The 25,982-nt window shown below is 42.5% G+C and overlaps 2 protein-coding genes across 2 annotated transcripts in view; one reads left to right on the plus strand and one right to left on the minus strand.

The window, feature by feature from the left end:
- Positions 1 to 1,562: 1,562 nt before the first annotated feature.
- On the plus strand, positions 1,563 to 9,888 carry LOC139372411 (B- and T-lymphocyte attenuator-like). Its single transcript, XM_071112121.1, has 6 exons — positions 1,563 to 1,726; positions 5,321 to 5,650; positions 5,748 to 5,795; positions 6,182 to 6,310; positions 6,833 to 6,882; positions 8,623 to 9,888. The coding sequence occupies exons 1-6, from the start codon at positions 1,645 to 1,647 to the stop codon at positions 8,992 to 8,994; spliced, it is 1,011 nt and encodes a 336-aa protein (XP_070968222.1). The 5' UTR covers positions 1,563 to 1,644; the 3' UTR covers positions 8,995 to 9,888.
- A 12,669-nt stretch (positions 9,889 to 22,557) lies between these two features.
- LOC139372412 (OX-2 membrane glycoprotein-like) overlaps positions 22,558 to 25,982 on the minus strand; it is a 30,227-nt gene continuing 26,802 nt past the window's right edge. Inside the window, exon 8 of the mRNA XM_071112122.1 lies at positions 22,558 to 23,483. Coding sequence (XP_070968223.1) covers positions 23,479 to 23,483 — 5 coding nt within the window. The 3' untranslated portion in view covers positions 22,558 to 23,478. The remainder of the gene's footprint in view (positions 23,484 to 25,982) is intronic.

A 25,982-nucleotide genomic window follows, 5' to 3' on the forward strand; every position in this document is an offset into this window, starting at 1 on the left:
AATGTGTATCACTTTAGCCTACTCTAATGTGCTTAACTTTAGCCTACTCTAATGTGTATAACTTTAGCCTACTGTAATGTGTATCACTTTAGCCTACTGTAATGTGTATCACTTTAGCCTACTCTAATGTGTATCACTTTAGCCTACTGTAATGTACACTTGTTTCATTTACTGTATAACCAGTCACACATCCTGCATCTATCTGTTCATGATCATAGCGGATTTATAGTAACAGGGCCACTGTGAAGGGGGTCAAAAAGATTTAAGTTCCTCTGTGTACACATCTCAGAGGAACTGAAATGGTCTAACCACACTGACACCTTGGTGAAGAAGGCACGACAGAGACTCTTCAACCCACATGGACACCCTGGTGAAGAAGGCACGACAGAGACTCTTCAACCCACATGGACACCCTGGTGAAGAAGGCACGACAGAGACTCTTCAACCCACATGGACACCCTGGTGAAGAAGGCACGACAGAGACTCTTCAACCCACATGGACACCCTGGTGATGAAGGCACGACAGAGACTCTTCAACCCACACGGACACCCTGGTGATGAAGGCACGACAGAGACTCTTCAACCCACACAGACACCTTGGTAAAGAAGGCACAACAGAGACTCTTCAACCCACACTGACACCTTGGTGATGAAAGTACGACAGTGACTCTTCAACCCACACTGACACCGTGGTGAAATCACGACAGCGACTCTTCAAACCACACTGACAGGAGGCTGAAGAAATCCTGCCTGTTCCCGAGGACCCTCACAGTGGTCTACAGGAGCACCATCGAGAGCATACTGTCGGCTAGATCACAGCCTGCACGGCTCTACAGAAGGTGGTACGCTCAGCCGAACACACCATTTGGTGTACGCTGCCTGCCCTCCAGGACACCTACAACACCAGGTGTCGTATGTGATAAGAAGACCTTACCCACCCGAGCCATGGCCTGTTCTCCCTGCTTCCATCACTCAGACGTGGGCAGTATAGGTACATCATGGCAAAAACTGTCAGACTTCTACCACCAGACCATCAGGCTGATGAATAGCCACCACTAGTCAGCTACCTGCTACCCCTGTGTCCCCCCCAGCGGACGTTTACCCTGCCCCCACCCCCCAATGGACATTTATAATTGTTACAGTTGTAAATATGTATATATTATTATTATTATTGTTTCATCCACTTCTCTTTGACCAGCACCGTTGGAGCTCAGAGCTGAAGAATGTCACTGTACCCTGCTATTACATCTGCAACCTTGTGCATGTGACTAATAAACCTAATCTCATCTATAGTGATCACCACAGCCAACTTTATGTAGATGAGAGAGGATGAAGCACATGGGGAGGGAGAGAAAGAGTGAAAGAGAGAGTAGGTAAAGGAAGTAAAACGGAAGAAATGTTACCACAAACACTTGTGCAGTGACGGCGACACTATGATGCTGGGGTGTGTTAAGACTGATGTGAGAGACATTTAAAATTGAGGAAGAGAGAGAGAGAGAGAGAGAACAGACAGTGTATTTCACTCACTCTTACACACACACAAACACACAGAGAGATGATCATCTACCAATGCTGTGGCTGTCTTCCTAAACCACCTCTGGTGTAACCTGTTGATTGTAGAAGGCCGGTGGGCTACAAGTCACCATGGGGCCCCGTGACTGCTGGTCCTGGACCAGCCTACCTCTCACCATCCTGGCTGTGCTTCTCTTCCACCGGGATGCCAATGGTAAGTTAGACCCAGGGGAAAAAACGTTTTGTATGTGATTAAACTACAGCGTATTGTGGTTGGTTCAGTTTCAACACACAGTAAGAGAAGTGTTGCTGGTAAATAAAAGAACAACTGTCTTTGAGTGAACATTTTTGTAAATATCTGAAATGTCATCCTCACATTCAAGACTTCCAGTTTTTGTCATCCTGGCAAAAAAAACACTTTTTGTGTGTGAGAGCTCGATGACAAAAAAAAATATATCCTGTTGTAGAAAAAGATAAAGGGACTTAAAATAATAGATTAGCGGGGTAGGAACATTTGTTCAAAGTCATCTTAATTTCTTCCCGATCTTCTTCCCTAAAGATTAATAATTTATGTTGTTCATGTTCTTCTCCCTGTTTTCCAGTTGTTGTTGTTGAAACAAATCGCTCTTCTGGCTTCCATTTTGTTTCCGCTGAATAGCAAATACTCCACATTTCACAAAATGGCATTTTGAATCCATCAACAACATCAATATTTTATAATTACACATTACAGAGATTTTGTTGCTTACTGATACCCAGCTGGAATTGTGTTTTTGGCACATCTCAGTTATACCAATACTAGTGTCATGTATTTTAATTTACGCTCTTATCCAGAGCTACTAACAGGAGCAATTAGGGATAGGTGCCTTGCTCAAGGACACATCGCCAAATTATTTTACCTAGTCTGCTCGGGGATTTGAACTAGCAATCTTTCAGTTACTGGCCCAACGCTCTTAGCTGCTAGACTGTAATATTCATATGTGTAAACATACTGAATTATAATTGAATGCATTTTACCGTCGTATCATACATACTGTGCTATGATTGGTTAAGACCACCTACAGTGCCTTGCGAAGGTATTCGGCCCCCTTGAACTTTGCAACCTTTTGCCACATTTCAGGCTTCAAACATAAAGATATAAAACTGTATTTTTTTGTGAAGAATCAACAACAAGTGGGACACAATCATGAAGTGGAATGACATTTATTGGATATTTCAAACTTTTTTAACAAAAATCAAAAAATGAAAAATTGGGCGTGCAAAATTATTCAGCCCCTTTACTTTCAGTGCAGCAAACTCTCTCCAGAAGTTCAGTGAGGATCTCTGAATGAGATCTACAGCTGAGGTGGGAGACTCTGTCCATAGGACAACAATCAGTCGTATATTGCACAAATCTGGCCTTTATGGAAGAGTGGCAAGAAGAAAGCCATTTCTTAAAGATATCCATAAAAAGTGTTGTTTAAAGTTTGCCACAAGCCACCTGGGAGACACACCAAACATGTGGAAGAAGGTGCTCTGGTCAGATGAAACCAAAATTGAACTTTTTGGCAACAATGCAAAACGTTATGTTTGGCGTAAAAGCAACACAGCTGAACACACCATACCCACTGTCAAACATTGTGGTGGCAGCATCATGGTTTGGGCCTGCTTTTCTTCAGCAGGGACAGGGAAGATGGTTAAAATTGATGGGAAGATGGATGGAGCAAAATACAGGACCATTCTGGAAGAAAACCTGATGGAGTCTGCAAAAGACCTGAGACTGGGACGGAGATTTGTCTTCCAACAAGACAATGATCCAAAACATAAAGCAAAATCTACAATGGAATGGTTCAATAATAAACATATCCAGGTGTTAGAATGGCCAAGTCAAAGTCCAGACCTGAATCCAATCGAGAATCTGTGGAAAGAACTGAAAACTGCTGTTCACAAATGTCTCCATCCAACCTCACTGAGCTCGAGCTGTTTTGCAAGGAGGAATGGGAAAAAATTTCAGTCTCTCGATGTGCAAAACTGATAGAGACATACCCCAAGCGACTTACAGCTGTAATCGCAGCAAAAGGTGGCGCTACAAAGTATTAACTTAAGGGGGCTGAATAATTTTGCACGCCCAATTTTTCAGTTTTTCATTTTTTTAAAAAGTTTGAAATATCCAATAAATGTTGTTCCACTTCATGATTGTGTCCCACTTGTTGTTGATTCTTCACAAAAAAATACAGTTTTATATCTTTATGTTTGAAGCCTGAAATGTGGCAAAAGGTCGCAAAGTTCAAGGGGGCCGAATACTTTCGCAAGGCACTGTAGTTGGTTAGGTGATGGTCAGTTGATCCTGGTTGGCGATACGTGAACATGCCAGTTGTAGCTAGCTAATAAAGAGCTATGTTAAGAAATATCCTGTAGTACTGCATTTTATTATTTTGTACAAAGCGTGCAAAACAAGACATAGACTACCTGCTGTCCACTGTTATATTAACTTATTATAACTTGATAATTATGAAAATACAGGCTCTATTTTTCCTCAGTAGCTTTTTATTAACCACAATGAGTCATACTATATCTGTCAGATCTCTCTGTGCGAACATACCTGTGGTCTCTTTTAAAGCTGTGATATGTCACTTTTTGGGCGACCCAACAAAATTCCCATAGAAATGTGAGTTATAGATCTGTCACTCTCATTGAAAGCAAGTCTAATAAGCGATAGATTTGTTCTCTGTGCGGTATTTCTATGCTCCCCATTTTTAAGTTTTGAGTCTTGTACTTTCGGTTTTGTACGCCAGTTTCAAACAGCTGAAAATACAATCTTTTTGGTTATGGAAACTATATTTCACAGCGGTTTAGATGGTACAATGATTCTCTACACTATACTTGCTTTTTTTGTCACATAAACTGAAATTAGACAAACTATTAGAATTTTAGCAACCAGGAAAGAGCGGAACGATTTCTGCATAGTGAATCTTTATTATAGCCCTACTGTGGCTTTCCTGTGTGGTCAGAAGGTATAATCGAGTTGTGTGCCATTGTGTGGTAGGCCTACAGTAAAGTTGTACATGATGCTATCGTGTTGTCACCTCTACTGTCCTCTCATTGATACTGGGAAGTCTGACACTCCATGCCACTAATTGACATTCAGAATGTCATTGATGGTCAGTTATACTGAGTTAAACTGAGACCATTTTGGATATACTCAGTTTCTTAGTGACGATTTTGAAGTCTGAAAGTCTTTAAGTTCCCCCATGGTATGATGAGGTGGTCCTATTTAGTCTGAGACAGGATGCAGCACTGAATAAGTGCAGGTGGGGTTGAATCTCAGTTCCCTAGAAGCTGTAGTCCCATTGTTTTATGCTAATTGAGTTCCAACTCTTCAGGATGTGAAATGTGTTTTGTCTTTTTTTATCTCTCTGTGTGTATCTCCCTTCTATTAGTCATGAACATGTCACTGTCACTGATACCAAGGGGAAATTCTGATGAAGGGGAAAATCTCCTTCACCTGTCTGCAATCATTAATCACCTCTCATCTTAGTAAAACATATTTTTTTCCACCACCTAGGATCCAGCTAAAGAAAGTTTAAGGCCTATCCATGTAACCATTATTGCAATCTTTGTGTGTGTGTGTGTGTGTGTGTGCGTGTGTGTGTGTGTGTGTGTGTGTGTGTGTGTGTGTGTGTGTGTGTGTGTGTGTGTGTGTGTGTGTGTGTGTGTGTGTGTGTGTGTGTGTGTGTGTGTGTGTGAATGACTTGATATAGAGGTGATGGGTGATCTTATGGGGACCTATTGGTCAGGCAGTGACTTACTTTATTTGAATTCTTTGCAGGTCAAGATTCTGATTGTTTCCCAGAGATTAGAGTGGCACGGAACACAGTATGGAGAGCTTCACCTGGGACACAATTGAAGATTAACTGTTCTATTGCTTTCTGTTCCAACTCACCACCACCACCATCCCTATGGTGTAAGGTTGATGAATCAAACAACTGCAATACTGTCAACATAACAACTCTCATTCAAACACAGTGGACCAGTTTCAAAAACACTACAGGGATCTCATTTCTGGTCTTCACCAACATTTCCATATACGATGTAGGTCTGTACAGGTGTGCATTAAATGAAACCTCTGTGAGTCATTCTATCAATGTTACTGTCTCAGGTAAGCAATTTCTTTAGTTTGAAATACACGTCAAACAATAACAATATTACATTAGCAATAGCCTCCCTGACCGGGTCCCACTTTGTATACATTTCAGAGAGTGTTGAGGACACCACATATGTGCATCAGAAGAATGAAACAACCAGTAAGAGGAGATTTTGACTCTTCATAGCTTAGCATGCATTGCACACAGGGCATAAAGGTGCTGCAGTATGAATGTACATCAAGGCACACCACAACACAATGCTATGTCACACCTAGCTATGAAACACTGTGGTAACCAGTAACACCCTAACAGCCAGTTAAAACTAGTAACCTAGTATCCATGTTGAGTCAAACCTCCTATTCAGGAGCGGCATTTTGATTTAAAACATGTGTCTGCATGTGTGTAATTAGGCAGAATTATTTTGCTGTTAACTAATTTCCTGCATTTGTATATTTTTTGGCCTATAGCTTTTATGAATCCAAATGTGGGGTGGGGGGACATTTCCTCCCTGTTCATAGTGGAAATCAGGCCTCTTTCTCTTATAGACAGTACAGCGAGTCAGAGTGACAGCTTCCTGGAGTGGGTGTGGCCTTATGTTTACTCCTCGGCTGGGATTGTGGTGTTTGTCATCGTGGTGATAACCATATCCATGCTCTCATTGCGTGGTTGTAAAAGTAAGATGCTCACAATTACCATAGCACATTAATACAGACTAATGATGACCATAGCACATTAATACAGACTAATGATGACCATAGCACATTAATACAGACTAGTGATGACCATAGCACATTAATACAGACTAATGATGACCATAGCACATTAATACAGACTAATGATGACCATAGCACATTAATACAGACTAATGATGACCATAGCACATTAATACAGACTAATGATGACCATAGCATATTAGTACAGACTAATGATGACCATTGTACATTAGTACAGACTAATGATGACCATAGTACATTAACACAGACTAATGATGGCCATAGTAGATTAATACAGACTAATGATGACCATAGCACATTAACACAGACTAATAATGACCATAGTACATTAATACAGACGAATGATGACCATAGTACATTAATACAGACTAATGAGGACCATAGTACATTAATACAGACATTTATTTCTGGGATATGACTTTTCATTTCAATGTTTTGTTCATGATTCCCTTGAAATTGCAGGTGCCTGTCTGGCCAGGAAGTCAAGGAAAGAGGACCAAACAGAGAACCAGGTCAAACAGATATACACTACACATCTAACTTTCATTTAGTCCTGTATTAGTACTATTAGTACAGATTCTGGATGGTCTTTAATGTGTTTACAGTATGTAACATGGTGGAGTCTTTTGGTGCACTCCTTGTCTGTCAGTCCCAGGTGTTGTGTCTCTGACTGATTCAATTATATGACAGGCTATTTTATCAAATCGATTACCTAACGTTTGATTACGTGATTGAATTAAACCATGCAACAATTAACTCGTTAATAACCTGGGGCACCACGGAAGAGTGTTTATAGAGTTGCTCTTTTCCGAATAAACTCTTAAAGATCTGAAGATCTTTTATAATCAATAGCAGTCAATTATTAATCATCACCTTATTTAGTCTCATCTGAACGTCGTAAAATTCTTGATTATCTGCACGAACCCTGGCTAACAAGTTGAATCAGCAATACAAAATTTGGCTTAATTATTTATTTACTAAATACCTAAATAATCACACAGAATTACATATACACAGGATAGATCATACATTGATTACTAATCATGTCATAAAAGCAAAAGTCCCTAGCGGATGAAACCGATATGACGGCTGGTTACCCAAAGAAAGGGGGTTGGGTTTGAATGAAAGAGCGGGATAACTGAGGGACAAAGGGGATTGGGTCTCTATCGGACCTTGAGAAGCTATGCTACCGTAAATATAGAATCTTATGCATTCTAATAATCATCCATTCGGAAATTGAAAATGCAAGATATATATTTACACTGAGCTGCGCTTCGATAGATGGTTTGAAGATGGAAGACTGGTTTGCCCAGCAGAGATCGCCATTGTCCTTTGAAGAATCTTTCTGGTCGTAGTGTTGTAGAGCGGATACTTTGAAGTAGCCTGTCGTTCTCAGGAGATCGTCTGTCCTTTCCTAGGCCACGTACGTTTACAGCTGCAGCTGATAAGTTGATGTACAGAATTTCTCACTTATTCCATAGTGAATAGGAGTTCAAAGTTCATACCAAGTTGCCATAATCAGCTCGTGCTGTATTCTGGTTGGTCTAGTCGAAATTCCTCCTTCCAGCGTGGTGATCGTCACCTCCACATGATCTCGTCTCATGTAAATTTCGTTATGTAGAGGGAATATTCAGCCATTCGCAACCACAGCTCACACTGGGGTTTGCTTAGTCTGACATGAATTAGGTCACGGGGGCTTTATACTGGGGAAGAGAAGGGCGTGTTTCATCCCTCTCCAACCAATGTCTGTTCACTTAAGCGTGGCCACTGAGTGAGAATAAAATTACTTGAAAACAATTATCTCATTTAGAAGGCTAAAATTACATTTAATATTCTCACACACAGTTTCATATTTAAACATTTAAATTGCACAACAATTCCATGTGAATCTGATGTCTAGACGAGAATGTGTAGACTTTCAAGATACAATTTATGTTGTCCTGTCATCAGTAATAATGTCCCAGACAACAACTGATCTGACATCATGTTCTTTAAGTACTTTCAACTGGTTGGATTACAGAAATATTGTTAAATTCCCCAACCTTTTGATGTTACCATACTCTCTCTACGTTAACAAAGGGCTTTCCAAGAGTCCATTCTGTAGAGGGGAGAGAAAAGGGGGAAAGGTATTTATGGGGGGGTCATAAACCTCACCCAACAGGGCAACGTCATGACACAGATGTGGCCCTCTATAATCAAGGGTGGGGGTTGCAAATACACAGAGTATTAAAGTAGCTTACTTGTTGTTACAGTATATGGCTATACCAATGACCCAGCAAGCATTCCCACGACCCAACCCACAATCCCACCACAGAGGAAGCATCCGATCCCACCAATCCCAGGACCGGCTCCAAGCCCAGCCCACCCCACCGCCGGACTGTATCTATGACAACGCACCTGCCAGGGGCCCACGTCGCACTCATCCGGCACCCGGCCAAGCTGCAGCCAATCAGGTAGCTGTCCCGGTGGACACGGACAATACCTATAGCAACGGGAAGGAGAAAGAGGAAGAGAGTGATATCATGTACGCAGCGCTAAACCATCAGGTAAAGCCTCGGGCCGCTGCGCGCCCTGCACAGCCTCGGGTAGAGGGCTCAGAGTACGCAGCCATACGAGTGTCCTGAGCCCTGGAACCAGGAAGTAAAACTCCTCTTCCCAGAGGGCCACAGTCCGACTGGTCTTTGTTTCTCCCTGATTACGAGAAGGGGGTCGCTGCGTCCCAAAATGGCGACCGGAGTATGGGCGAGTGGGTGTGTCAAAAGGGAAGTAGTGGGTGTGTGGAAAGGAATGGGTGTGTCAAATCGTCTGCTATAGGTTAGACGGTTTTGATTGAGCTGTATTTTTTTCTCTTCCGTTTCTTGCCACTCAACCAGACTGTGACACACAACTAGGTGCTATCATCAACCAAAAATGGTTATTTGGCTGTCCTCATAAGAGAACCCTTTAAAGAACCCCCTTTGTTTCCAGGTAGACCCCTTCTGGGTTCCATGAAGAACCCTTTCCACAGAGGGGTCTGCATGGAATCCAAAAGAGTTCTACCTAGAACCAAAAAGGGTACTCCTATGGGGACAGCCGTAAAACCCTTTTGGAACCCTTTTTGTGTACCTCACATTGAGCTACCATACTGCGAGAGTTGGGACATCTGTTTTTAAGCCAGAGGATGAGTCTGAGTGTTAGAATTACATGAATAATTGTACATTTTCCGGTTTAAAACTGAAGATTGTTCATTGGGGCGGCAGCTAGCCTTGCATTGGGTCAGTAACCGAAAGGTTGCTAGATCAAATCCCAGAGCTGACAAGGTCAAAATCTGTTGTTCTGCCCCTGAACAAGGCAGTTAACCCACTGTTCCTAGGCCGTCATTGTAAATAAGAATGCGTTCTTAACTGACTTGCCTAGTTAAATAAATATTAAATAATTTTTTAAAAGTATTGATGATGGGTGTACTGTTGCTTTATGGGTTGTACGCATGTTCCTACTGTGACTGTCACCCTGATATATTACTGTGACTGTCACTCTGATATATTACTGTGACTGTCACCCTGATATATTACTGTGATAGTCACTCTGATATATTACTGTGACTGTCACTCTGATATATTACTGTGACTGTGACTGTCACCCTGATATATTACTGTGACTGTCACCCTGATATATTACTGTGACTGTCACCCTGATTTATTACTGTGACTGTCACACTGATATATTACTGTGACTGTCACACTGATATATTACTGTGACTGTCACACTGATATATTACTGTGACTGTCACACTGATATATTACTGTGACTGTCACTCTGATATATTACTGTGACTGTCACTCTGATATATTACTGTGACTGTCACTCTGATATATTACTGTGACTGTCACCCTGATATATTACTGTGACTGTCACCCTGATATATTACTGTGACTGTCACCCTGATATATTACTGTGACTGTCACTCTGATATTGGCTACTAGGTAGCTACTTCCCACACCGTTGCCGGACAGTAGTGCCTGTCATACGAGAGCGAACGGTACTGGGTCCCGGTGTTCTTGTTTTTCATGCGTGCCCTCCCCATTGAGTAGTAGACTGTATGTACTGTATGTATCAAGATGACATCTAGATGGTTATCAATATTAGTTACTTCTTGTGTAGGCTGCTGCCCTCTTTTATATAAAATAATTTGAGAGAGAACATTGCCACGTTAGCTACCGCCTGCAACATGACCACGATACCTGTGGCAATCGGTGCCATTTAAGATTCTTATTATTTAAACCTTTATTTAACCTGGCAAGTGAGTTAAGAACAAATTCTTATTTACAATGATGGCCTGCTCCGGATGACGCTGGGCCTGTTGTGCACCGCCCTATGGGACTCCCAATCACCTCCAGTTGTGATACAGCCTGGAATTGAACCAGGGTGTCTGTGGTGACGCTGTGCCACCCGGGAGCCCCGATAAGGGATGAGCATGGCCTTATTTCTATTACAGCTTATTGGATGACTGTCGTTCATATTCCATTCACCCAGTTCAATGTAACATCGATAGGTTTAGGCTACTACATGATAGTCAAATGTTCCCTATACTCATGAGGTTTCCTCAACCTAGACTATGATTGAAAGCTACACCATGGTGCTGTTTAGGCTACTGTAGACCAACATTGCAAAACAGTGTGTTTTAATCAATTATTTGGTGACTTGAATACATTTAGTATAGTTTTATCTAAAAAAGCTAACTTCTTAAAAATATTTTGCTATTGACATTTTTATGAAATTCACTGAGGAAGATGTTCCTCCCCTTCCTCCTCTGAGGAGCCTCCACTGCATGATACCCAGTAGGAAGGACTTCGGCAGGCATGTCGATACCACCCCGGTGCACTGGTCCGGCTTATCGACTCTTCTTGTAGCCCAATCAGCCACGTAAAACGGTATTCAGTAGCAACAAATCTGCCCAATTAGCTAATAATCCATACACCCACTCTCCCATACTTCGGTCGCCATATTGGGCTGCAGATACCCATTCTTGGTATTACAGAAATCGATCAGCTGGGTTGCATCGAACTTTGAACTTCCACCAATGACAATGTCAGTTTTAACTATGGCCTTTTGGGTACAACTTTCTTACAGAGGTTGATTCTTGAGGCCTACATGAAATATTCCACTGCACTGTAATTAGGTGGAAATCAGTTGACTGTGAATGTAACTGTGATTGATTGTTTTGTTTAATGCATTTTTCTGTGATTGCGTGTTTCCTATTTAAACAAATAATCAGATTTGATTTACTATAGTATAATTTTCACTGCAATATTACTCTTCTCCATTCCTTACTGTAATCAACCAGTTTCAGTGAAATCACTGTGAGTGATGACAGTCCCCTGGCCTTGGGTTTAGTTGAGGTGTTACTGTCGTTGTGCAGGGTGTTTTGCAGTTTACCTCTTGTGCTGGGATGTGATTAGGAGGTTTCCTGTGCTACACAAACCAAAACCCCCACATGTTGCAGCACACGGTTACATATCCTGTGATGCAGTGAGAAGCTTTCAGTGTGTGTGTGTGTGTGTGTGTTCATGCCTGATCTACTGTTCCTGTATGTGTGTGTGCATGTGTTATCCCAGCTAGCACATAATGTTCTGAGAACCATATATTTCTTAGACCTTGGTGAGAGCGTGGTTCTCCTATGGTTATTTTGCACACGACCTTCCCACAATGTTCTGGGAATGGTGCAGGATACCCAGCTAGCACATAATGTTCTAAGAACTTCAGCATAATGTTTCCTGCAGGTTTCCTCATGTTTCTATTTAAAGGAAAAATCCACCCAAAACCACTCCTTCCTATAATTTACAGTGTTGCATAACACCGATATGTGAGAACAATATTGTGAATTTTATTTTATTTTGTCATTGTAATAAGGTTGGTCGCAACGTGAAAATCATTGTGGAAATCTGTTGCAGCTCAAGACGACTAAAAAACCCACAATGCAATGCTCTCTCTATGGGCTTGCTGGCCAGTAGCTAGCTAGCAAACATAGCTACACACAATACTACCAAAGTCAATATCAGCATGTGAAGAAGGTAGTTAGCTTTATAATTGCCTAAACAAAATGCAATATCAATTTAGGAGTCTACAATCTCACCATGTTTAACCTGCAGATTGATATGCCTCACAGAGTGGAGTCTGACATTCACAACGACACCATGCAATGCTCCCTGGACTGAAGAGGCAGACAAATAGGAGAAATGTGTTAGACCCTCTGTTCAATTACACATTTCTCGAGGTAGGAATATCGCGAAAATATGATGAATGGCTCATTTGAGAGAAGACTACCTTCCGTGTTATGACATCGGCCAGTATTAGAATCTGACATGTATGACAGACATTTTAACGATCTAAAAGTCATATTCCTATTTACTTCCAGAGACCCTTTAACACAATGCTACATCATACTGGCAGAAGTTCTGCCTGCTTGAACGGCAATAACTCAGATACACATGAAATGACCCAGGGAATCGATAGAGCATCACTCAGAGATACACAAAAACAATAGAACATTCAAAATGGGTGAATCTTTACTTTAAAGTCATGTTCTCAGAACATGAAGAAAACTTTCCATAAAAAGCACAAGCAAACATTAGTTACATTCTAAGAATGTTATTTAAAAACATGTACATTCCATTCTCAACATCAACAGAACTCTCTCTGTACTCTATCTTGTTAAGTGTGTTCAGGTGTGTTGACCGCAATGGGTGCTTGTTTCCTTTAAAATGGGGTCTGTTTGAATAGACCAAAATGGACGGTTTTGTGAACGCTAGCTCCATCTTGGTGGCGCAGTGGATTAATTCCAAAACATTCAGGGAACCATAGTAAACGTTCTCAGAACCTCCCTGCAAGCTAAAAATGGACATTCCCAGAAAGTGTTTTACTGGTCAGGAAATGTATGGCTTCCTTCGCAGAAGAAATGGGAAACCAAAAACGTACGTTTCCCCGACTTCCAAGTAACCACATTTAGTAGATGTGAGGGTTTATATGATTGCAAGAGTGTGTGCTTTACTATATGTGATTGTGATCTCCTAACCATCACAAAGACACAGGGCCTTGAACAGGAAACACAGGGCTGACCACCGTGTCGTGAAGAACACCTGACATGGTGGGATTGAGACTGTGTTGTTTTACAGTACAGCTCAGGTGTCAAACTCATTCCACGGAGGGCCGAGTGTCTGCGGCTTTTGGTTCCTCCATTCTACTTCACTGTAAAAATAGAAAGCCTCAACACTGTGCATGATTGTGTAACGAAACCATGGAAAATAGTGCAGCTAAACTGAGATCTGGTGTTTGGAAGGTGTTTGAATGTAAACCCAATGAAAGTGTTTTAACACGCAGAATGTGTTTTAAAACAGAAAGGAAGTACTTTGAAAGACCCAAAGTGGTTCATCAACATGACTTGGTGTTTTTTTTAAGAGATTGTTGTAAAAACACTTTTTGTGGTGTCAGTGCATGTAAAAGGCAGCATCAAAACACAAAAACTGTTTTTCTCATACAATTAATAGTTTATAAATGCAAATGGTTTATAATCTTAAATATGGATTGATGAAAAGGACCTATGGAGAATATTTTTTGTGGAGTTCTACCTATTTTTTCCAATGCTTTATTTAGACAGATTAGAATCCGGAGGTGCAGTCAGATGGTACATTTTGTTGGAATTTTGTCCACTCACCCACACACCCACTCACCCACACACCCACTCACCCACACACCCACTCACCCACACAGCCACTCACCCACACACCCACTCACCCACACAGACACTCACCCACTCACCCACACACCCACTCACCCACTCACCCACACACCCACACAGCCACACTGTAAGAAATTATTCAGGGGTGAATTGAAATTGAATCCCCCCCCCCCAAAAAAAAACAAAAAACAAACATATACTTAATAAAAATGAATGCAAGTTGTGCAGAGCCCGAAGAACGGGGTTCAAATCCCCACTCCAACCCTTCAATCTGTTTCTCCCATCTATCTGTATCCTCTCTGTCATTTCATAACTGTCAAAATACCCCAAAAATATCTTTCAAAAAATGTATGCAATCATATCAATGTAGGAATAAATCCAACCTAACATGTTGCTCAAAAAGTGTATTTTATGACTACAACCAAAGAGAGAGAAAATTAGTGATTGAACTCATTAGAAGTCTGGTTTTAATCACGTTGTATGTTCTATCTTGTCTCTGATTTTAGGGGATTGTGTGTAATATAGATTTTTTGACTTTATGATTTTTTCACACAATGATTTATGCATGTTTGATGAAATCCAAGTATATTTCTGTTTTAGTATTGAGCTTGTGCCATGAAGTGTAATGGATCATGATATCTGAACCGTCAGACTGACGTTCAATGAGGACAGCACCCATTCCCACATATTATTAATGGTGGAGATGATTAATGGTGGAGATTATTAATGGTGGAAATTATTAATGGTGGAGGCAAGTGTAGAACCTCCAGTTACTGCTGGTGATTTGGACACTCTGCTTGACAATGCCTGCCCAAAATGGTATATAAATGGCAAATGATCAATTACATAACAATGTTAAACATTAAGGCACTTCAGACAAACGGATCTAATTCTGTACTAGACAGGATTCAAAACATCAGAATGGAGAATAGAAGCTTTAAATAGAGGAAACGGCACCAAAAGAGAAGGGATCTAATTCTGTACTAAACAGGACTCGAAACACCAACCTAGTGTTTTCAACCTTTTCTGTGAGTGCTCCCAGTCTCTGGCAAGGTGTTGCACAGCACTTGATTAAGTGGTGATACAACACACCGTGTCATGTTTCAAAACATCTCAGGATGATGTGTTTCAACACTCCAGCAAAGTTAAGGTTTCGTCTCCTTCAATTTGGTGGCAGCTCAGTTACCACAAGTTTTGGCATTACAACGTACTTCATTTTAACAGTGTTGATTGATAAATTAAGGTCACTAATTAGTAAGGAACTCCCCTCACCTGCTTGTCTATGGCTTAATTGAAAGGAAAAACCAAAGACCTGCAGACATGAGTTTGACACTCCTGCAGCACAGTATTGTAGATGAGGTGAACCCGAGGTGCACTGGTCATCTGACACCACGATTTAAAAAACAGGAACCGCTTAGCTGACTGGCATGTTTAGGCCAGTAATGGGACTTTATCTCTCAATACCAACATGCACATTTACGTAGACACTCTTGTCCAGAACGACTTACAGTTGTGAGTGCAAACATTTTAAAAACTTTTTTTGTGCCACGCTCTACCAACTGAGCTGCACGGATCACATACATGATACTGTTGTGTGAGGTCACTTGCACCATAAAGGCTGTATTGTGAACACAGTTAACCCCACAAGGCCTCATACTCTGACAAGACTTGTTTCATTTCTGTTCTTTTTTTCTCTTATAGCAACCTGACAATCTGCATTGTCTCCAGGTCTCTCTTGAAAAAATAGATTTGTCTCTTATCAACGAGAGTAACCTGGTTAAATAAAGGGGAAATAAGTGCTAATCCTTCCAGGGTGCTGCTTCTATAAGACACTGTTCTCTCACTCAATGTACTGGAACAGAACAGCAATGATGATTGCCATTGACTGGCTATTTAAAATGATACTTTTTTAAAATAAAATATGTGTTGTTGCTTTACATGTATTATTCAATAAATGTATGATATTTTCTGAACGGCGAATGATGAACTGTACATGAATTAGGAGGAAGCTATGTATTATGTTTGGTTTAACTGCGTCTGAACTGCATATACAGTTAACCTGATTATTAAGCCTATATGTTTTTTCCCAACCAAAACATCAGTGACATTTAAGACACTCAGAGAGGGAAGCACCTGTTCCCCTACAAGACCATGCTCCCCCATGCTCAACGTCTCAACGTCCCACTGAATCCAGGAAATGAGCCATTTCAGTTCAAAACAGTGATCCAAAACTTAGACCACGTGGTGCTTCTCTGGTCTAAACCACTTCAGTCCCGTGGTGTGAGGTGGACGTAGGTTGTTCCCGCCACCTCTCTGTGGTCTGTGAGTGGAACTAACTGTTGAAGCCTGACTCTGTGATAGCACGCTCCCCCCCCCACACACAGACAGACACGTGGATGGGGTTTTAGGCTGGTTTCTGTAGAAGCACTTTGGGACATCTGCTGATGTAAAAAGGGCTTTATAAATACATGTGATTGATATGTGCAAATCAAATCAAATTTATTTATATAGCCCTTCGTACATCAGCTGATATCTCAAAGTGCTGTACAGAAACCCAGCCTAAAACCCCAAACAGCAAGCAGTGCAGGTGTAGAAGCACCCACCAAGTGCTACACCTACAACAACATCCAGACTTTGTTGGCTGACCCCTGACCCCTGACACTGAGGGGAGGATGTGTAGAGCTACACCTACAGCAGACTGTGTGGCTGACCCCTGACACTGAGGAGGATGTGTAGACCTACACCGACAGTAGACTGTGTGTCTGACCTCTGACCTCTGACACCGAGGAGGATGTGTAGATGTGAGAAAAACAATACCTGAAAAGATTTTGAGCAGAAAACTTGCCATTAACATTTATTTTTAATCACCCTCATCACAAGGCAATCAATAAAGTGTAGCTGGGGTGTGTGTGCGTGTTTGTGTGTGTGTGTTCGTACTATACAAGCACCATGACAGGGGTAGTGGTGTCAGGGGGGACAACTTCCTACTGTTATTCTCACGTCTCAATTCCCTGTTCTGCTCTCAGGAGGAAGTTGGATATTTCACATACTTCTACAGGTAAACGAGTATGTGTCTGAAGAATGTGCTTAATTGACATCAGAGGACCAAGATTAGAGATCTGAAAACTATATAAATACAGGTGGACCATGTTAAAGTAGCTTATATTAGAACCACCAATACAGAGTTAACCGCTGTAGGGAGTACTTAAAGGGTTAATTACCAGAAGATGATCTAGAGTGCCCTCTAGTGGATATATAGTATATAGCACACAATTAGCTAAACCTCCCACTGAGCTGTTATCTTGTTTCGGACTGATAATATTGTTATGAACGGGTTCAATCCAAATGTATTCATCTAGTTTCAACATGAGACCATGACCTGCTGCTCGGTCTCAGGTTAAGAGGCAGGGTATGACCACTAAAATATGTAGGTCCCACATAAAACCAGGCATAACCTTTAAGGCATAATGAAGCCCTATAGATGCTTCATAAGTCATCCATAAGTCAATGTGATGCTATATAAACGGGTAGAAAAAAGGTTATGTCACATTTTGTAAAGAACCAGACGTACAGTCAGACCTGTCACATGACCCTTTGTAGTGCTTATGAAGACTTTACGAATTTATGTCATGTTACGTCAACTCAAATGAAGAAAAAACACATTCAATATAACGATAAATGTCTTTGGTCTGACAGAGTTGGACATAATGATACATGTCTTTGTTCTCACAGAGTTGGACATAATGATACATGTCTTTGTTCTCACAGAGTTGGACATAATGATACATGTCTTTGGTCTGACAGAGTTGGACATAATGATACATGTCTTTGGTCTGACAGAGTTGGACATAATGATACATGTCTTTGGTCTGACAGAGTTGTGGAGTCAGGGGAGACAAAGAAAAATCAGTGATGCCAAGTTCCAGAGTCAAGAGGTTCATTCATAGGTAACAGAGGGTTTCCTCCAGATAAGCCTTTGATTTACACTCCTAGATTAATTATTTGCTTTTAGAACTTTAATAATATTCAGAACATTCTCAATAATAAACGTTTGTTTGTACGGAACGGATTGTGTTCACTTTCCTGTCATTGTGAAGTGCTCCAGCTTCCCCATGCAGTCAACAGAACTAACATACATATCTAGTATTACCATGTGTGGACTCTGGGGGGGTTAGGGTTCCTTCGGAAAGTATTCAGACCCCTTGACTTTTTCCACTTTATATTACGTTACAGCTTAGTCCTAAAATGGATTAAATATTTTTTTTTTTCTCATCCATCTACATATAATAACCCATAATGACAAAGCAAAAATAGATATTTAGAATTTTTTGCAAATGTATAACAAATTAAAAACTGAAATATCACATTAACATAAGTATTCAGACCCTTTACTCAGTACTTTGTTGAAGAACTTTTGGCAGCGATTAGAGGATCAAGTCTTCTTGGGTTTGACGCTACAAGCTTGGCACACCTGTATTTGCGAAGTTTCTCCCATTCTTCTCTACAGATCCTCTCAAGCTCTGTCAGGTTTGATGGGGAGCGTTGCGACACAGCTATTTTCAGGACTCTCCAGAGATGTTTGATCAGGTTCAAATCCGGGCTCTGGCTGGGCCACTCAAGGACATTCAGAGACTTGTCCCGAATCCACTCCTGCATTCTCTTGGCTGTGTGCTTAGGGTCGTTGTCCTGTTGGAAGGTAAACCTTCGCCCCAGTCTGAGGTCCTGAGCGCTCTGGAGCAGGTTTCATCAAGGATCTCTCTGAACTTTGCTCCGTTCATCTTTGCCTCGATCCTGACTAGTCTCCCAGTCCCTGCCGTTGAAAAACATCCCCGCAGCATAATGCTGCCACCACCATGTTTCACCTTAGAGATGGTGCCAGGTTTCCTCCAGACGTAACACTTGGCATTCAGGCCAAAGAGTTTAAACTTGGTTTCATCAGACCAGAGAATCTTGTTTCTCATGGTCTGAGACTCTTCAGGTTCCTTTTGGTAAACTCCAAGCGGACCATCATGTGCCTTTTACTGAGAAGTGGCTTCTGTCTGGCCACTCTACCATAAAGGCCTGATTGGTGGAGTGCTGTAGAGATGGTTGTCCTTCTGGAAGGTTCTCCCATCTCCACAGAGGAACTCTAGAGCTCCGTCAGAGTGACCATCGGGTTCTTGGTCACCTCCCTGACTAAGGCCCTTCTCCCCTGATTGCTCAGTTTGGCTGGGCAGATCCAGGAAGAGCTGGCCGCCCAACACTGCCTTAGTTGCATTAGAACCATTCATAGATGTATTGGCATTTGCATTTTAACCATAAATGGACAAAATATCCTATACAACTAAAGCAGACATTCCAACTGAGGCCAGTAGAGCTGTGACTAGATCACACTGTTTAAACACCCTTCTGTTAGGAACACACTGTTTAAACACTGTTCTGTTAGGAACACACTGTTTAAAAACTGTTCTGTTAGGAACACACTGTTTAAACACTGTTCTGTTAGGAACACACTGTTTAAACACTGTTCTGTTAGGAACACACTGTTTAAACACTGTTCTGTTAGGAACACACTGTTTAAACACTGTTCTGTTAGGAACACACTGTTTAAACACTGTTCTATTAAGACAGACCCGGACAAGACAGACCAAAACAGACCAAGACAGACCAAGACAAGACAAGACAGACAAGGCCGGACAGGCAAAGACAAGACAGGACAAGACAGACCAAGACAGGAAAGGGACAAGATAGACCAAGACAGGACAGGGAAGGACAAGAATGGGACAAGACAGACCAAGACAGGTCAAGTCAAGACATGACAGACATGCTGAAGAGAATCACAATTGTAGGCAGGATGAGTGTGTGTGTTTATGTGTAGACCCAGTTTCCCTGACTCATATGACTACCTGAAACTGGAGTGAGACTGGGTGTGTGTTTGCTTTGAGGCTATTTCAGAACTTTCACTGTGCCACAATAGTCACAGAACATTTAAGAGTAGATATGTTTAAAAAGCAGTGCCAGTCAGACGGTCCAAGAGAAACAGCATTGAGTCCAAACAGGGCACAAGAGGGGCAGACTGAATGGGCTTTCTGTTAGCTTACCTCCCACAATCTATTCTGACCATCTGTTTCCAAAGGGACTCTTGTGGTGAAACCCTGGTGAATAATCTTCAAGAACAACACAACACTAATTCATACAGGTACACACACCGATTCATACAGGTACACACACCCGTAAACACACCCACACCCAAAAAGTATGTTGTGGCTCACAAAGCCCTTCAAAGTTGAAGCATCTTCAAAAAGCATAGGTCTGATAAATCTGGCACCTAATGAAATAAGCCTGGCTGGTGCCACGCTTGTATGGTCTGCAGGATGCAAGGGGCACACAAACACCTCTGGAGTCAAAGCAAGACTTTCAGATCCTGGTACAAGGAGGAGAGCTTCCAATGGTGAGGTCCACTAATTATCATAAACACATAAAACATACTTTAAAAAGCATCGTTTCTAAAGGCAACAGAGTCATCTGCAACAATTCATTTGATACTGAAGATCAACAGAGTGAAATAAAGAGCATCTCTGGGTGGTTTAATTGTCCATGTAGGTCCTGTAATAGTGCATTACATACTGTACATAGAGCGCCTTCAGAAAGGATTCACACCCCTTGACTTAATCCACATTTTGTTGTGTTACAGCCTGAATTCAAAAAGGTATTAAATAGATTATTTCCCTCTGCTACATCTGTTCCTGCCATCTACTTCTCATCTTGTGTCTCCCTAACCTGCTGCCACTTCCCCAGTGCTCTCTCCCTCTGTGTGTGTGTGTGTGTGTGTGTGTGTGTGTGTGTGTGTGTGTGTGTGTGTGTGTGTGTGTGTGTGTGTGTGTGTGTGTGTGTGTGTGTGTGTGTGTGTGTGTGTGTGTGTGTGGAGACAGGTGTGCTGGAGACGGAGCAGATCCCCACCAGCTGCAACATGTTCCATAATCAAGGCCTTTACAAATAATCAGCCCTGCCACTTCCACGCTGCCACTTCCACGCTGCCACTTCCACGCTGCCACTTCCACGCTGCTAGTTCGTAGCCTCTGCTCAGTCAGTCTGCAGTTTAAGCTGTTTGTTCCTGCATAGCTCGTGTTATCCTCTTGTGCCTGGTTTTCCCTAGCCTGACTCTGCTTTCCGCTACAGTTCCGTCCGCTCTGACTCTGGTCCCTGTCTCCAGTCCCTCGTCAGTCCTGCTTACCCTGCCCCTACTCCCCTTGCCTCAGCCTCAGTTCCTGGTTCCCTGCTACCCGCCCGAGCTTTATTCAAGCTTTGTCAAGTTGGTGGTTGATCATTGCTAGACAGCCATTTTGAAGTCTTTGTGACGTGGTGAGGTTGGACCCAGGTGCAGAGAAGAGACCAGACCAGGAATCAGTGGTTGAGGATAAACATAATACTTCACTGAGAAACGGTAGTCACAGGATCACAGTAAACGTTAGGTGATTAGATGTTGAAATGGTGCTGGATTAGTGGAGGCAGCGCTTCTTTTCTTTGCGACTTGCAGTATCTCTCTGTGGTTCTAAATCAATGGTTTAGTAGTCCGAGAATGTCTGAAAAAATGTACTTGTTCTACCGTGCTGTAGGTTTGTTACATGCAATATGCTTTCTGGACTTCACCAGACAGATGTTGCTCTCTGGTTTGGTGGTGAAACAAAGTTGTGGTTGAATTTATTCTGTCACTGTCTTCTTATTGTCTAGGCTTTAAGCCTATATATCACAGTGACAAGGCATATGAACTAACAGGTTATAGCTCAAACAATGCAATTATCACAACATATTGGTTGAAAAATTGCCCACCGCTATTGATCCTCAGCTCTTTCTTTGTTTACCCATCTTCTAATTGGTGCTCTTCTTTTCGAGGCATTGGAAATTCTCCCTGGTCTTTGTTGTTGAATCTGTTTGAAATTCGCTGCTCAACTGAGGGACCTTACAGATAATTGTATGTGTGGGGTACAGAGAGGAGGTAGTCATTCAAAAATCCATTCAACTTATTACGTGACTTGTTAAGCACATTTTTACTCCTGAACTTATTTTGACTTGACATAACAAAGGGGTTGAATACTAAATTGACTCAAGACATTTCAGCGTTTCAATTTTAATTACTTTGTAATAGGCCAGTGACACAAAATCTCATTTGAATCCATTTTAAATTCCGACTGTAACACAACATGTGGAGAAAGACAAAGGGTGAATAGTTTCTGAAACCGCTGTAGGTCTGTTCACCAGTAATCCTCAGGCAGCACTTAGAAACACACAGCTCAGCTCACTATTAGTGCTGTTGGACATTCCAACAGGAATATTCACAGTGACGTAAGGGACAGTGGCCTAAAAAGCTATCCTGATATACACAATCTGACATCCAATGTCATAAGTATATTTCATTGACACAATCACGTCAACTTCCATCGTTGTCTAGACTATTTTGGGTAGGCTGATTTGGTGTGATGTTAAACTATAGGAAGATGCTGAAGAGTTTATTGCTAATAAACAGTAGTAGTTCATTTGTATACATACATCTGTTGTGAGGTTTAAACAGGCTGAAAAGTTGGAGGCCATTTTCCTGCTGTAATTACACCTTCAGTTCAAATGGGCAGATGGTAGTAATACGATTCAATAGAAAATGCACGCGACACAGACATTTTGTCATTCCCTGTTGTAAATATGTAAGTTAAATATTGAGCATGAGAAATATATATGATATTGTTTGTATTCTAAGTGTCATATAGCTAACTAATACATGGCAAATTGCATTTTAATACTGGAACTCCCATGAAGTCAACTTGTGTGTTTGTGTTTTTGAGTCCTAAAATAAAGATATGTGTAACACCCCCCCCTTATAACAGCAGCAAAATCACACAAACAAATAACAGGAGAACTCCTACACAAAACAGCAACCTGGTCCTTAAACACACTGTAACTGTAAAACATCACAAAGTTTTTGCGAACGTTTCATTTAAAGCACTTTCTATTAAGGGCCTTTGTCCTATACTTTTTTCTTCATCGAGTGGACCGGTTATAGCCTGATCCCAGATCTGCTGAGCCATTGGCGTAACAATGACTATAGGCAAGTCATTACAAACTGATCTGGGACCAGACAAACTAAACTTCAAAGCCACATTTTGATAAGTGTCTTTATATCTACTGTTAATAGAAACATGGCTTTAGTGTTGATGTTGTTGTCACTGGTGGGATGAAGGTTTATGTCCAGTTCACCCAGTGGGGTCTGGGGAAACAGCTGTTGGTGATGTGTAGTACTGCAGTGAGTTGTTCCTTCTAACAGACATGGGGCGTATGGTGCTGAGGAGCTGATAGGTCTAGCTGGATGACCAGAACTCTGGCTTCTCATCAAAACAGTCCTTCTTCCACCATTCCAGGTCAAATCTCAATCTGGATGGTGGGAGAGAGAGAGGGTGGGAGGAGGAGGAGGGGGGGGGCAGAGAGAGAGGGTGGGAGGAGGGGGGCAGAGAGAGAGGGTGGGAGGAGGGGGGCAGAGAGAGAGGGGGGAGAGACACAGCGAGAGAGAGAGAGGGTGGGAGAGAGAGAGGGTGGGAGGAGGAGGAGGGGGGGGGCAGAGAGAGAGGGTGGGAGGAGGGGGGCAGAGAGAGAGGGTGGGAGGGGGGGGGGCAGAGAGAGGGGGGAGAGACACAGCGAGAGAGAGAGAGGGTGGGAGGAGGGGGGCAGAGAGAGAGATATTTAATTCATCATCATATCCAAAAACGAGGTGTTATTGTGTTAGTTGTACCATCATCTACTCCACAGTTTCAACTCAAAACAACAGTCCCCTGTCAGTCAGTCACTCCCTCTTCCTGACCCTCTAATGTCCTCATTACACAAACAGGCAGCCAGCATCATGTGGAGACAGATCACAGTCTGCCGCAGGGCGAGAAGTCTGGTGCAGGGCGAGATATCAACACCTTTGTCTTTGAAAGAACAAAGGCCTACATCGGAGTAGAGACTTCCTCTGGTTTGCTTAAGGAGCAGGACCAAACCTGGTCTTATTCCTCTTCCTGAAAGTGATTCAATCATGCAATGTTCCCTGCCAAAAACATCATAACATCCTGGCCAAGCGTTACACTCATCCAGACACATTATAGAGCAGTGGAGGCTGGAATGGAATCAAACAGTGGAGGCTGGAATGGAATCAAACAGTGGAGGCTGGAATGGAATCAAACAGTGGAGGCTGGGATGGAATCAAACAGTGGAGGCTGGAATGGAATCAAACAGTGGAGGCTGGAATGGAATCAAACAGTGGAGGCTGGGATGGAATCAAACAGTGGAGGCTGGGATGGAATCAAACAGTGGAGGCTGGAATGGAATCAAACAGTGGAGGCTGGGATGGAATCAAACAGTGGAGGCTGGAATGGAATCAAACAGTGGAGGCTGGAATGGAATCAAACAGTGGAGGCTGGGATGGAATCAAACAGTGGAGGCTGGGATGGAATCAAACAGTGGAGGCTGGAATGGAATCAAACAGTGGAGGCTGGGATAGCAACAAACAGTGGAGGCTGGGATAACAACAAACAGTGGAGGCTGGGATGGAATCAAACAGTGGAGGCTGGGATAGCAACAAACAGTGGAGGCTGGGATAACAACAAACAGTGGAGGCTGGGATAACAACAAACAGTGGAGGCTGGGATAACAACAAACAGTGGAGGCTGGGATAGCAACAAACAGTGGAGGCTGGGATAGCAACAAACAGTGGAGGCTGGGATAGCAACAAACAGTGGAGGCTGGGATAGCAACAAACAGTGGAGGCTGGGATAGCAACAAACAGTGGAGGCTGGGATAGCAACAAACAGTGGAGGCTGGGATAGCAACAAACAGTGGAGGCTGGGATAGCAACAAACAGTGGAGGCTGGGATAGCAACAAACAGTGGATCCTGGGATAGCAACAAACAGTGGAGGCTGGGATAGCAACAAACAGTGGAGGCTGGGATAGCAACAAACAGTGGAGGCTGGGATAGCAACAAACAGTGGAGGCTGGGATAGCAACAAACAGTGGAGGCTGGGATAGCAACAAACAGTGGAGGCTGGGATAGCAACAAACAGTGGAGGCTGGAAAGGAATCAAACAGTGGAGGCTGGGATAGCAACAAACAGTGGAGGCTGGGATAGCAACAAACAGTGGAGGCTGGGATAGCAACAAACAGTTGAGGCTGGGATAGCAACAAACACCTGGCAACCACGTGTTTGATGTATCGATACCATTACACTCATTTCGCTCCAATCGTTACCCCGAGCCCGTCCTCCCCAATTAAGGTGCCACCAACCTCCTGTGTTATAGAGGGTGTCTACAGTACACGCATTCCACCCGTTTCCAGGAACAGAGGAAACCCCTTAACACACAACCAGCCCTGAAAGACCACATGCACACTTAGAACTCACCAACTACTTCTCTGATAGAGTTCAGTGTGTTAAATCGGAGGGCCTGTTGTCTGGACCTCTGGCAGTCTCTATGGGGGTGCCACAGGGTTAAATTCTTGGGCCGACTCTTTTCCTGTATACATCAATGATGTCGCTCTTGCTGCTGGTGATTCTTTGATCCACCTCTACACAGATGACACCATTCTGTATACCTCTGGCCCTTCTTTGGACACTGTGTTAACTAACCTCCAGATGAGCTTCAATGCCATACAACTCTCCTTCCGTGGCCTCCAACTGCTCTTAAATGCAAGTAAAACTAAATGCATGCTCTTCAACCGATCGCTGCCCGCACCTGCCCGCCCGTCCAGAGTAGTGACTTAGAATATGTGGACAACTACAAATACCTAGGTGTCTGGTTAGACTGCAAACTCTCCTTCCAGGCTCACATTAAACATCTCCAATCCAAAATTAAATCTAGAATCGGCTTCCTATTCTGCAACAAAGCATCTTTCACTCATGCTGC

The sequence above is a fragment of the Oncorhynchus clarkii genome, chromosome 18 (assembly GCF_045791955.1).
Source record: "Oncorhynchus clarkii lewisi isolate Uvic-CL-2024 chromosome 18, UVic_Ocla_1.0, whole genome shotgun sequence".
Lineage (NCBI taxonomy): Eukaryota > Metazoa > Chordata > Actinopteri > Salmoniformes > Salmonidae > Oncorhynchus > Oncorhynchus clarkii.